The sequence below is a fragment of the Grammomys surdaster genome, unplaced genomic scaffold (genome assembly GCF_004785775.1).
Source record: "Grammomys surdaster isolate TR1022 unplaced genomic scaffold, NIH_TR_1.0 165, whole genome shotgun sequence".
In the NCBI taxonomy this organism is placed as follows: domain Eukaryota; kingdom Metazoa; phylum Chordata; class Mammalia; order Rodentia; family Muridae; genus Grammomys; species Grammomys surdaster.
In genome coordinates, this window is record NW_021604613.1 from 2,411,394 (window position 1) to 2,426,043 (window position 14,650).

At 42.5% G+C, this 14,650-nt stretch overlaps 1 protein-coding gene across 1 annotated transcript; it reads left to right on the forward strand.

Annotated features, from left to right (window-relative positions):
* Nucleotides 1-1,658: 1,658 nt before the first annotated feature.
* Nucleotides 1,659-12,298, forward strand: Inpp1 (inositol polyphosphate-1-phosphatase). The gene is made up of 5 exons (XM_028765829.1): nucleotides 1,659-2,028; nucleotides 4,296-4,356; nucleotides 6,686-6,886; nucleotides 9,723-9,897; nucleotides 11,353-12,298. The coding sequence occupies exons 1-5, from the start codon at nucleotides 1,825-1,827 to the stop codon at nucleotides 11,900-11,902; spliced, it is 1,191 nt and encodes a 396-aa protein (XP_028621662.1). The 5' UTR covers nucleotides 1,659-1,824; the 3' UTR covers nucleotides 11,903-12,298.
* The last annotated feature ends 2,352 nt before the right edge of the window (nucleotides 12,299-14,650 follow it).

Sequence of the window (14,650 nt, forward strand, 5' to 3'; positions counted from 1 at the left end):
AAGCCTCACTTACCTATAGTTCCTGCCTCAGTTACTGCCTTGAATTTCCTTGGGAACGGATTATGACCAGAAGTATAAGCCAAATAAACCCTTTCCTCTTCAAATTGATTTAGGCGTGGTGTTTATTAGAGTAATAGGTGCAATCCTAGCCAGAAAGGGGAGGCTGTATCGTGAAGTACTCAAGGTCATCCTCAAGGTATACAGCAAAATAGTGAGGCAGCCTGGGCAACATGAGGTTACCCTCTCATGGGCAGCCTGAGAGCCAACCTGCCTCAAAAGCAAAACAAAACATGTTCGTTTAAACTCTGTCCTGCTTTAAATAATTTTCATCTACCTTGTATGAAAATATTTTAACTCTTAGTTTCTTACCAGAGATTAAGGAAGGACTTAATGTTACTGAGGAGAGAGAGTCCTGGGTAGGGATTTGGTACAGTATGTCAGCCGCTCCCTGGAAACCTGTGTGTTTCCAGTGTCAGGGAGTTAGCACCTGTCTACCACTGCCCTCCAGAGATGACCACTGGCAGTAAAGCAACTGCAGTAGTGACAAGGGACATCTCCCTGTGTTGGTCACCTATCCTTCATTTCTGTTGCGGAGCGTATTTCCTCAGACAGTCAATCATAAGAAAAGCAAAGTTGTTTTTGAGCAAATGTAAGACAAACAGGCTATAATAGCTAACCACACCCCCACACCAGTGTTTTCACAGATGAGTGATTCCAAGCCTCAAGCTTCTCTTCATAGAGGAAACTGTTGTGATAATAAAGAACCCTAATGTGGGGTGTGAGCAATTGTGAGCCCCACGTTTTAGTCATGTGTAGCCTTTTTTTTTTTTTTTTAGAAGTTATTCAACCCCATAAGCTTCAGTTCCCAAACTGTATGTCACACAGGCAGGGTAACCCTCACAACACAGGAAGCAGAATGATTTACAAGAGAATGATTGAACAAGAAGAGTCCCACAGAAGCATTTTGAGGCAGTTCCAGTAGATAGGAGCCAGGTGTGGCGTGCACACCTTTAGTCCTAGCATTTGGGAGGCAGAGGCAAATGAATCTCTTGAGTTCCAGGTTACTCTGGTCTATAGGGTGAGTACCAGGACAACCAGGGCTAAAAAGAAAGAAAGAAAAACAGAAAGAACAATGTAGCCATACTACATGGTTCTTAGAAGGCAGAACTTCTCAAGTCTGAAAAGGTGCAAGTTTCCCCTTGCTTTGGGTGTGTAGGCTGCTACTTGGTGGCAGATGGTATATGTCACTGGAATGTTTTCAGTGGAGTTGTCTGTGAGATGCTTTACAGTGCTTGCCCAAGAGTTGCCTCAGAGTCTGGAGGACACAATGCTTGCTGCTCATCCGTCCTCTTAGCACATGGATCTGGCAGCATGAATGTCACCCCTCACCATTCTCACAGAGAAGAGTATTGCCTCAATCCTCATGATAAAGCTGTGTTATGATTAAAGTCCCTGTAAGAATCTACCTTTCCTCTGACATTGTGATACTCTGTCTTGCTATGGCCCTATAACATAAATTCTCATTCAAAGATTTTTTTCTTTCAGTGAAAATTCAGCTCCTTGAGAGTGTAATTGCTTTATGAGATTTTGAAAACTAAGTTTGTTTCAATATTTAGATTGTAACGTTAGTCTTGCATGCTGAAAATGTGCATGTGCAGTGCTTCACTAGCAGGTCAGCCTCACTGACAGGTTGCTGCCAGCTGGGTGTTAGTGGGAGAGGCACCCTGACATTACTCGCTCTCTGAACTGCTTTCTCTTTCATGTTCTTGTGTTCTTGCAGCTGAGAGCCAGAGGGTGGGTGAGGCTGAGAAGCAGGTTTTAGAAATGTCAGACGTCCTCCTGGAACTGCTCCGTGTCTCTGAGAAGGCTGCTAACATTGCCAGGGCATGCCGGCAGCAGGAGGCCCTCTTCCAGCTGCTCATCGAGGAGAAGAAAGGTGCAGAGAAGAACAAGAAGTTTGCTGCAGATTTCAAGACCCTGGCGGATGTGCTGGTGCAGGAAGTTATAAAACAGAACATGGAGAACAAGGTAAGAGGTCAGGCCACGAGAGCTGCAAGACACCTGACTCTGTGCCTCCTCTGGTCCCCTCAGAATAAACAGCAAGTCTTTTACTGATTCGTATGTTCTCTTAGGTTCAAACAAACATCTTGTGGCCCTACCTTATTTTTTATTACAGTATTAAAAGGGTCTTTGCAGGAAATCATTGAAGTTTAGAAAAACAAACAGGATGAGGGCACTCAGATTCCTAACATGAACTTACAGTATTGATCCTTTCACTATTGCTGGGTTTCTTGTTAGTAAATAATAGATGTTCTCTGCACCAGAGCACACTGAGCTACATGATGCTGGGGATCACTGAAGCTTCTCTCTGTGTGCCCATGGCCTGACCCACTTATCTCAGAGCAGTGTTTGGCTTTTCAGCTAAACCATTTATCAATGTTTTGCCTTAGTTATGAGCTCAGAATTAGGTGAAATCTCCCTTTATTCTGCTATAAAAATATGGTCATGACAGTGATTGTGTTTCTGTGTGTGGAAATAGCTAGAAAAAGCCAGGATTCTGGAGTGGTAACAGGAACACCAGCGGGCATAGAAGTGCTCACTGAGTACCAGGCTTCACAAATCTGAGCTTGTTAACCCTATAAGAATTTTGTAAGGTTAGAGCCATTGTTCTACCGGGATGAGGATGTCACACAGAGCTGGAATAAGTTGCCTGAATTTACACAGCACGGCATGATAGCTTGAGTTCTTGAATACAGGAAATGGTTCCTGAGTCTGTGTCATTGGGAATTCTGTTGTCTTTTATATGACTCCTTCCCCGCCTCTTTTTTTTTTTTTTTTAATTTGGGATGATGGAGCTTTATGATAGAAAATAATATAAAACATTTCAATATCTTTAATGAACTTTTTGACCCCAAGGATTACTATAGAATTAAGTAAAATCTTGATCACTGATGTGAGAAGAGAATACATTAATTATATAAAATCTCCACAGACTACATTTTCTTAATGCCCTTTACTACCTGGCTTTGGCGAGCTAAATGAAGGAAGCTTGTTTTCTGTTGTTACCAACGGAGACACATGGATACAAAGGCTGGTTGGGCAACTGGACTGGATATGTGTCAACATTACTTTTATGGGTTAATATGTGCCGCAAAACATTAGAACAAGCCCAGGCAATTGTTCATGAAGTAATGCCGGAATTTATGAAACAAATACTTTCCATTTGAACTGCTTTAGACATTTCTATTTTAGGCCCCCTCTGTCTGCATTCCTCTCAACAGCTCTGTGAGCAGGTGTGGGGGCTGGTAGAGTGGCAGATTGCCAGCCCTTATAGGCCTGTTCTCTTCTGCAAGAGAGAAAAAAAAAAAAGAGTAGCAGGCGGTTTGGCCATCATGGTGGTTTGGCCCTCTGGGGATGGGCAAGTTTAAGGATGTGAAGCAGTTCCTTCCCGAAAACAGCAGCAACATCTGAGTCAGCAATATTTTGAGGGGGGGGGGAATCTTCTGAGAGTCAGGAGTGAACTGTGTTTATCTGAGCATGACACAGAGAAGAGAGAAAAGTCGAATTTGGTTCCCTGTTCACTCTGTGTTGATGCTTACGCCATGGGTTACTACAGTATCTCTCTTCTTTCTCCTTCTTGTTCTCTTTTCTGTCATCTTCTAGCCTGAATGGTAATGACATACCTGACAGGTACAGAGATGTACCTGAAAATGGAAAGAGAACCTGAGACTGCCTTCCAGTCTTTTCGCTTTTATTATTTTAGGAACTGGAGAGATGTCTTAGTGATTAAGAGCACTGGCTGCTCTTCCAGAGAACCTGAGTTGGAGTCTAAGCATCCACGTGGCATCTTACAATCATCTAATGGATCCAGTGCCCTCTTCTGGTGTGACATACATGCAGACAAAATACCCATATACTTAAAATATATACATGCATCAATAAATATGTTTTTAAAAAGGAAATTATTTGGGGGACTTGAGTATTCACAGGGTAGCATTAGGAGCAGAGTTAACATATATCCCTAGTCCTGTGACTCCAGCAGGAAGCTGAAAGTACATAGGAAGCCAGTACTCAGCCATGCATAGGCTTTCTGAACTGGCAAAGAGACAGGAAAATATTAGAAAACTAAGCACAGAACCAAACTGACTTAGTTCAGGGTTCAAGCTGACTTCTACAATGGACATTTTTGAGTTTCAGATCTAACTTTGCTCATCGAATTCCCTTAGGAACAGATTGTGGAGGTGGGCTTTGTTGTCATTTTGGTTTTTGTTTTTGTCAAACTCTGACTCATTCAGTTTCCAGGCTTGGGGAAAAAAATTTTTGGAGAAGAATCCAATGAGTTTACAAATGATTTGGGTAAGTATAAGAATTTTTCTGTGTTATATAATGGTTATCACATTATTCTAATCCCTAACTCAGACCACAACATAAATTAATGTTAGGAGACTTTTTAGGTAAAGAGCATAACAGGCTTAAATATGAAGCTTTATTTAGACTCTACCTCATAATGTCGTGACATTTAAGTTAGAAGTGAGGTGGTTTCTTGGAATAATTTAGCAGCCCGTGAATCATTCTAAATTTAAATCTGTAGCAATTTAGTAAGTGGGAAAATTCTATAGACTTTTGACAATTTAATGTGGTCATTGGTGCCCCAGAAAGATGTTCATCTACATGGTTGAGCAGATAGTGTCTGGGCAGGATTTAAGTCCATTTGGGGACCCCTGGGCTCTACAGCTCTTGGCTGAGTATAGCAGATACCTCAGACCTGGAATAATGCATGATGTTGCTCCAGTTGCCCCTGTATTTCATCTCAGAACCTCTGTAAAGGTACTTGGCTTAACCAGAAGGTTCCTTTTGTACAAGTTTTTAATTTTCTTTTTCTGTTGTCCCGTTTGATGTAGCGCCTTGCTGTGTTGACCAGACTTGTAGCAGAGACTACAGGCATGAACTGTCCACTTGGTACATTTCCATGACTCTCAGAAGACAGAAATCTTACTTAAACTTCTAAAAGTTAGAAATAACTATTGCGATTAACTCACAATACATTTAATTTATAATACTATATTTGGCTCTTTTATAAACAGTTAAATGCTTCATTTGTCTAGAAATGAAGAGGCAAAAACCATTCCACATTCATTTTCTTGTCTATAAAAGGAATGAGAAACAGGGAAAGGGGACTGAGACTGTGGTTCTGGCTGGCACTACAATGGGGCTTCCCTCTAAGTGTGTTGGAGACAGCTGGCCAAGCTTAAGCATATGACATACTCACTTGAATGGTCCATGATTTTTAGTAAGCTGGAAACACCACTATGTGTGTGGCAGTTAGCCCCCAATTTTAACAGTCTAACAAAACACGAATTTAAGTATATTTCAGTGACTGATAGCTCAGAGTCATTGCTGTGGGCTGGAGAGGCAGCTTTGTGGTTAATACCTGCTCAGCATTCCTGGAGACCCTGAGCTGAATCTCCAGCATCCCCCAAACAAGCAAAACACCCACCCAGAATTATTACTGTGATCAATTGATTCCCATTGAGTCCTAAGCTGTGCTGATCCTATCAGATCTTAGACTTCCCTGAAAATGCAGTACATCCAGGTAGTGCCGGGAGTAGTTCCAAAGAGCTCACAGGTGCTGCTGATTGGAACTGCTGGGGTAGGTAGGACGGTGGATCTGCAACCCCTTCGTTCCCCTTTTCTCTAAGAAGGTCGCACTAGGGAGCACAGACTGCCTTGAACACAAGCAAGCCTTCCTCTGCGTATTGGGATTATAGGAGTGCCCCACCATACTCACCTCAGCTGTCAGGCTGTACTATTAATCTGCTATACCTTTTACTAAGGTGGGGATAGGGTTTTTGTGTGGTCCTAACTGACTTTCCAATTGTTGTGTAGCCAAGGCTGAACCTAAAATCCTTATCCTCTGACATCCACCTCCAAAGTGCTGGGATTTTAGGTATTGCTACCATGTCCAGGTAACTCTGCTTATTTTCTCAGCCTCCTCTTTCTCTTCTCCCGGAAGCTGGCAGCCAGACTCACTAGTGTTCCAAACTGCATGTTTCAGGAGATGCTAGTACAGGGCTTTTTTTCTCTGTTTCTATTGGAGAGGTAGCCAGCTAACACCTGGCTTCCAGATGCTGTCACATAGGGGAGTTTTTGTGTCATTTTATTCTACCAAGTTTTAATGCATTCAAAGATTACTATGTATCACCTGATATTAGAGAACATAAACTATTTTTGTTGAAAGCAGTATTACAGAAGGAAGTAGAAGCATTTCCATATGAGAATAAAATCTACATGGTCTTTTCAGTAACATTCTGAAATGGATGGAGCAACCTATGCGCTTGAAAAGTCAAACGCAAAACTAATTGATAGACCAATCATCAAAGGCTGAAGAATTCCATGTGGTCTGTGCAGCCCCTTAAATAGAATGCAAAACTTTGTCCATGTAGATATTTTTCTGGGCAGCAGCCGGAGTTCCGGAACCTAGCTTCTCCACTGAGTTGAAGGCTGTGGAGCCGCCAGCACCCACAGCTTTGTAAAGTGTGGCTGGTGATCCTTGCAGAATCATTGCTGTGGCACCTAACCTAGGAGCACAGCTCAGCCACCCATCCCCCTCCCTGTCCCGTTGCGCCTGCTCTTTCTTCTCCCAGGCTGCCTAAGAAGGAGTGGCTCCAGTTTGTCTTTATTCTAGGGGAAAAGATCACAGTGGAACTGCAGTCCACGGAGGAGGAAACAGCAGAGCTTCTCAGCAGGGTCCTTAATGGCAACGTGCTGGCATCTGAGGCACTGGCTAAGGTGGTTCATGAGGATGTGGACTTAACTGATCCCACTCTGGAGTCACTGGAGATCAGCATCCCACAGGAGATTCTTGGGATTTGGGTGGATCCCATAGGTAAGTGTGGGGCCGCTCCATGTGCATTTTCTCATTCATTTTCTCATTCGTTCTAGTCCATGGTGTTCTTCTCGGGGCTGATGACAGCTCTAAGAAATAGAGACTGTCCGAACACTAGATCTCCTAGAAGATTTTTTTGTTTGTTTGTTTTTGTAGAATTTCGTACATGTATACAATGAAATGTGCTCATAACCCCAATTCTTCCCAGACCTCCCCAACATGTTCCACTCCCACTGTCATGTCTTTATTTTATTTTAGAAATTCACTAAATCCAATTACTGCTGTTCAACTAGGTACATGAGTGTGGAGATATCCACTGGCACATAGGAGCAACCCTTCCCAAAAGAATAATTTTCCCTTCTCTAGTAGCCAACTGCCAACAGCTCCTCATGAGCCTCTCCCCCTGTGCTGAAAGTTTGGCTAGCTTGATCCCATGAGAGCTTACATCAGTGGCCACTGCTGCTGTGAGGTTATAAGTGCCTTAGTCATGTCATGTCCAGAGAATTTTTATTATTATTATTATTATTATTATTTATTTTTATTTTATGTGTATGGAAGTCGGCAAAAAAAAAAAAATCATATACTATGTGTGTGCAGTGGCTATGGAGGCCAGAAGAGGGCATCAGATACCCTGGGACTGGAGTTACATATGATTGTGAGCCATACACGTGTGTGCGCACATACACACACACTTGTGCACACACACATACACACACATACACACACAGGTGCACACACACACACACATGTGCATACAGTGTGAACTGACTAATCTGTAAATGACTTCAGACTGTCTTAATCAGTGAGACCGTGGAGTGGCAGCAGTTTGAGCACTTACATGGAGCTCAACTCCAACAGCTTCCTGCCATATGTGAGTAAAGGGTAGATCTGCAGATTTCAAAACACTAAACCCAACTCTAACTTTAAATCATTGAAAACTCACTCAGGCAACAGTCAAAACACAAGGTCAAGCCAAACAGCTGAATGTGTCTTGAGCAACTTGCAAGCCAATATAAAGCTTATTAAATTCTTGTCCTTTTATGGTAGAATTGTAATTATAATGTGTTGCTTTTTAAATGTAGCCCCTTTCCTCAACAGCACTATAAATACAAATTCCTAGGAGCAAAGTCTCCTCACTTCGCTATCTCCCTGGTAAATTCTGCTTCACACACTGGAAGCTGTCATTATACTGAGACAGACAACTGTGATAGCACCTATTCTGCATGTGCATTGACACAACACAGTGTGACATCAGATAGCTGCGTAACATTCAGCCAGTGTATTCTATATGAACACCAGGAATTTCCCCCCAAATCTTTGGCTATGTAAGAGTGAATTGACATCTATTACAACTTTGAGGGACAGTGATCTCCTGTGTCTTAGTTCTACCCTGAAGAGATGGTTGTTGGTTCTCTGGGTCATTGGCCAGAATATCTTTCACTGTGTGCCAGTTCATGGGATGGGAGAGTACCAATAGAATGAATAGATACTAAAAGCAGATTTATTAGATTGGTAGGGACTAAGCAGTCCAACAGTGGCTGTTGCACACTGGAGATGCTGTTAGCTGCTCAGTCTACAATGCTGGATACCTCAGTAGTCCAACTCTGACACTAAGAGTCTGGAGAATTCCTGGAAACCACTGGTCTTTAGACCATGTTGGAAGCCTAGAGAAGCTAAGATTCTGACCTCAGTGAAGGATGCCAGCAGCAGCAGCAGCAGCAGCAGCAGCAGCAGCAGCAGCAGCAGCAGCGTAAGCACTTGCAGCACCAAGGAGGAAAGCAGACAGGCAAAATCAGCACTGCTTTTCCTCAGACATCTTTATTGCTAGGCTACTGGAAGGTGCCATTCCCTCTGGGGGAGGATTGTACCTACCCTCAAGTAATGCTTCCAGCTAATACCTTTGCAGACCCACAGCACTTAGTTAATCCCAGATCCAGTCAACTTGACAACCAAAATCAACCTTCACAAGCACTGTTAACTTCTCTGTTATGCTGGTGTCATTATCTCCTTTCTTGCATCTTGAGGAGGCAGATGATAACAACATAATAGGCCATCTCAGGTCTGATGGGTTCCTAGAAGGAGACTGTTCCATCTCTTTGTTCCTCTGAGTATTAACAGTTCTTAACAAACAGGCAAACAAGCAAACAAGTAACCCTAGCACCATTTTCAGCACAAGCCGACCACTGTTTGCCAGTTAAATGCATTTTTAAAGGTGTGTGTATGTGCTCCTGTTCACAGGGCACATACACGCTGCACTTGTAGACTCACTCCTTTCCCACTTAATGTGAAGCTCACTGATCCTGTCAGACTGGCCATCCAGCAAACCCCAGGGCTCCTTTTGCCTCTGCCTCTCCACACTGGGATTTTTAAGCGTAATGTACTTTGCCCCATATCCTACACGGGTAGTGCAAATCCAAACTCAAGTCCTCACGCTGTTAAAGCAAGTACTTTATCCACTGAGTCATTTCCCCAGCCCTAACTGCCCTTGAGGAATTATAATATGCAAGGTGCTATGCTAGATTCTACAGGATTGTCACCCTGTCCTCAGCTTCAAGAGGCAGAAGCAAGAAGATCTACAGTTAGAAACTAGCCTCTTCTACACAGAAACCCTATTTCAACACAACAATTGAAACAATTTTTAAAGTTCTCATACACTCAGAGAATGGAGCATAATACAGCACAAGTAGCTTATGAGTGTTCAAATGATTCAGTGTGGGCAGTGCTCAGAGGTGAAATTTGATTGGTTACTAAATTAGAAGGGAACTTACACAGGGCAAAGCTCCTAGAGTGTCACCACTACTTTTAAACAACCTGTTCATTTGCTTCATGTTTTCAGATTCCACTTACCAGTATATTAAAGGTTCTGCCAATGTTAAATCCAACAAAGGAGTTTTCCCCAGTGGACTTCAGTGCGTGACCATTTTAATTGGCGTCTATGACCTACAGACAGGCCTGCCCCTGATGGGGGTCATTAATCAGCCTTTTGTGTCCCAAAACTCAACTACTTTAAGGTAAAAGATGGATGTTTTCAGTTTTGATCATCCAGCCTCAGCTTTGCTTGTTAGGATTGCTGCTGTACACGACATTCTTATGGGAATTATGGATTCTGTGGGGGCATTCCCACTGTGAGTCCACAGGACTGGATTAAAATGCCTTCTATCTTCAGTCCCAGAGTTGGCATAGTTTAGTTAGGGTTTAAGTGCACACTGATACTTTCAAAGAAATTAATGCTGTCTTGGAGAAATCATCGCTTTGCATTTGAGATATAGCAATCCTATTCTTGATTCTAAAATTCACTCAAAACCACACGTACAGATTAATGCTACACAGTGTCTTCAGATACATAGGAACACGGTAGACTCCGCCACTGTGTGGCCAGATGAATTTCTGTGTTATGACAGAAGTACAGAACAACATGTGTAGAGTGTTCAGTGGAATGATTGACAGATGTGGTCAGGATGGACACCAACTCCTTCCAAATACTACCAGGGTCAGCTCTCTTCCACCCTCTATCTCCCTGCCTTTCTACTGACTCTGTCACAGCCTGGAGAATGGCCAGGAGCATCTGTGCTGAAGCACTGACTCAAGGCATAGCAGAGTTTCAACAGAGGCAGTATCTTTTGCTCTCCATTGAAAAAGACTTGCAGTCTCTGTCCCATAGGACTGTCTATTCTAATTATCTTCAGCTTACTTCAGATAAGGAAGGGTGGGGTTAAAGTTTAAGCCTCTGGAATTCTTGTTTTCTTCAGACCAAATATGTTTTGGTAATGTTTTAAAAGATCATTAAAACTGGGCATGGAGATACACACCTGTAAGCCCAGCACTCCAGAGACTGATTCTCCTAAGACAGGACTACAAGGCTAGCGTCAGTGGGCCACAGACTCAGCCAGATTCAGCGAGCCCCTGGGTTTGAATGCAGGTTCTACCACTTAAGGATCCAGGTGGCCTAAGCAACTGATTTGCTTTCCCCACCCCTAGCCTCTCATCTGTAAAGAGAGTACCTGACTCAGAGGGGAAGTGGATAGACAAAGTTGGTATCTATTGTTGCCAAAAATAACAACATGAGTCCACTCATGGTGTTAAAAGGCAAAGTGAATCAGAGTAAAAAGGAGTAAGCGAGTGACAGGAGGCCTGGGAGGGAAACTGAGAGATTTTAAGACTTGGATGCTCATCTCTTTTCCTCTGAGACTTTAAATGACAAAAGCAGCACTGAACTTTGCCATCGTTGGTAGAGGTCAAAAACTGCATCAGTACTTTACTGCTATCTCAGCTAGATATGCGAGTGCACCAAAATGTTAGTGCCGCTCTCACAATAACACAGGCAGCTGTGCGCTTACAGGACACTCCTAGAATTAATTAATAGCTCGATGTTCATTTATAGGCTCAGAAGCATTAAAACTCATTTTGCTTTGAGGCATTTGAGTAAAACAAACATGCTAATCAGCACCTAAAACTGTTTCCTGCAGGTGGAAGGGACAGTGCTACTGGGGACTCTCTTACATGGGGACCAACATCCATTCCCTGCAGCTCGACATCTCTAAAAGTGACAGTGAAACCCAGACTGAAAACTCTGACAGGGAGTTCTCCAGCCCATTTTCTGCAGTCATCAGTACCAGCGAAAAAGACACCATCAAAGCCGCTGTATCACGAGTGTGCGAAGGTAGCGTCTTCCCTGCAGCGGGGGCTGGCTACAAGAGCCTCTGTGTAGTCCAGGGCTTGGCTGACATTTACATCTTCTCAGAGGACACCACGTACAAGTGGGACTCCTGTGCCGCCCACGCCATTCTGAGGGCCATGGGCGGGGGCATTGTAGACCTGAAAGAGTGCTTAGAGAGAAGTCCAGACACAGGACTAGATTTGCCACAACTACTGTATCACGTGGAAAATAAAGGTGCTTCTGGAGTGGATCTCTGGGCCAACAAAGGAGGGCTGATAGCATACAGGTCCAGGAATCGGCTGGACACCTTCCTGAGCCGCCTCATCCAAAACCTCGGGCCTCTGAAGATACAAACATAGGACTTTGACCTCGGGGCCCTTAAGCCAAACTGAATCCTGAACTGTTATGTCTATCTCTGGAAGATAGTTTTGTCCCATTGGTTAATATTCACCTTCCTGTTTTGAGGATCATTTTTCCATTATGTGTTCATAACATGAATTTCAGTAAGTTAGTGACATTTGTGTCATAGTTAAGTTGGTATATGATATTGTTATATGAACATTGTGCTGCCAATGTTGCTTGGAGCCCTTCAATAAAATAACAAGGGAAGAGCAAAAATGTATAGTTCAAGTAGAATGACTAGGTCCCCAGCTGTTTGGGATCCAGCTGTTGGGATCCATGGGTTTAGCCTGAGGCAGAAGACTTAGAACCATGAATCTGAATATTATAGCCAAATACATGTACTTTCAAAAGTTTTCTTGTGTTTCTTATTTTTAAAAAAATGGAAGAAAGGCTGGGCACTGAGGGTTTCTACCCACTGAAGCAGGGTGGGAATTAGAAATCAGGAAACAAAAAGTAAAGGCATACAGAGACTGGAGAAAAAGAGAGAAGAGAGAGAACATGTAATAGGTGGTCAGTAGGAAGAAAGGAAAGAAAGAAAGAAAGAGAGAGAGAGAGAGAGAGAGAGAGAGAAAGAAAGATACACATACATATTTACATACATACATACATACATAGGCAGGCAGGTGATAGAAGGTAGGTGATAGATAGATAGATAGATAGATAGATAGATAGATAGATCGTACACACATACATGCACACATAGGCTGGTGACAGGTGGGAAAGCATAGGTAAAGCAGAAGGAGGGTGAAACAAAGAGCTCCCTATATGTTTTGCGTATTTACTACTGTCCACTACAATACCAATACAACCTTCTGTTTGTGATACTGACTTCTCTTAGAGCTGTGCATAGACCACATGTGCAATGCCCTTTAGCAGCCCAGGTGACCCAGGGAGTGTCAACTAGAGGGATCAAAGAATTTTCCAGGGGACTTCAGTCTCTCCTGTGTCCTGGGTACCAATAGCTGTTTCTGTAGCATCCTCCTAGTCACAGATTGCTGGGAATAAGTCAAGCGTGTTTCTTTCTTCTCTTATTCTTCAACTCAAGAAATGAATTAACAAGTAATTTATGTATATTGTGTTGTACATGTATGATGTATGTACTTTGAAGTATGCATGCTACATTGAGCTAAAAAGGGTGAGCTATTATCTCACCTTTTGTGGTGAGGACATTTACAAGCCATTGCTAGCAATCATGCAGTATATGCCCCACTGTTAGCTATAGTCACCATGTTGAACAGTAGATCTCTTGAACTTTCCTTCTAACTGAAATCCTGTTTCCTTTTATCATTATCTTCCTAACTCCCTCCTATATCGGGACTTTCTCAGACGTGCCAGTGATTTACACAGAAACTTTTTAATATTCTAGAGCTTAGGCCTTTCAGCTACTCTAACCCTACTAATCTTGGCATCATGTCCTGTCACGTGGCCAGCTCCACTTTTCTGCTCTGTTCAGCTCCATGTCAGCTGGCTGAATCTTCCTGCCTCTGAATCTTCTCCCAGCATTCCTCTCTCTGCCCAAAAGATCTACCCTCCACTTCCTGCCAAGCTATTGGCCATCAGATCTTTATTGCAGTCAGTCAGATACAATTCACTTTATGCGGGTGAGGAAGAATGAATATTTACAAACTGTGAGACTCATGATGGGCCATAGAAATAACAATACCAACACCCTCCCAGTCTTTAGCTCTCTGCCAGAACAGAATGAGCAATTGACTATGCAGAGACACTCCTTCACACAGTGTTACCTCTACTCCCTGCTGACTCAGCCTTTAGTAATCAACATTCTACCCTTAGCTTCTGAGTAGTTCTTTAGATTGCAGTGAGAATCTAGCTCTATAATGGCAATGCTCTAATCAGTCAGCCTTGTAGGACCTGTAACATACACCAATGGGCACTTAGGGTGATTCCATAGTCCTGGTTACTGTACCCACTGCTGTGATAAACATGGAATAGATGCTTCTTTCACATGAAGTAACCCTCATTGTTAGAACTTACATGTACAACATTGTTAGCAGATCCATTAGTGATGTAGGTAAAGCTTTAAAAGTCTCCTCTGGGCTCTGGGAATGAAGTCTTGCAAGTTGTGTATTCCTGTTACTATTTTTTTTTTATTTGAAACACAGTTTCACTGTGTAGCTTTGGCTGTCCTGGAACCTGCTCTGCACACCAGGCTGGCCTCCATCTCAGAGATCCCGAGTACTGTGATTAAAGGTGTGTGACAACATGGCCCAGCTCTATTACCAGTTGATTTGAAGATAGGTTCATTCTTAACAAAACACATAAATTAAAACTCAGGAGCTTGCTCCCATATGCACTAGCATGAAGAAATTGCATGTTTTTTTAAAGCAAGCAATGTTAGTATGAACTTTTTAAGAGTGTATAGTCAATAACTTACAGTAAAAGTGGACACCTTCAGGAAAATTTGAATGGACAGTTTCCCAGTTATAAAGAGAAAAAGCCCAAAGAGAAGAGAGGGACAATACATTTTAGATACAACCGGCCCTTTATTTGTTCCTTTCATAACCACAAACTTAAGTAATGTTAGATGGAAAATGCTTTTTAATTTAAATTGTACTGAATATGTAAGAAGTTTTCATCTGAATGTTTTCCAGACACTATGATAGAACATCATACATACACACACATAAATGCACACAGACATATATATATATATATATATATATATATATATATATATATATATA

Coding starts and splice junctions, on each gene's coding strand:
- Inpp1 (XM_028765829.1), top strand. CDS start 1,825: ATGTCAGACGTCCTCCTGGAACTGCTCCGTGTCTCTGAGAAGGCTGCT. Junction 2,029..4,295: donor AACAGAACATGGAGAACAAG/GTAAGAGGTCAG, acceptor TGACTCATTCAG/TTTCCAGGCTTGGGGAAAAA. Junction 9,898..11,352: donor CAAAACTCAACTACTTTAAG/GTAAAAGATGGA, acceptor TGTTTCCTGCAG/GTGGAAGGGACAGTGCTACT.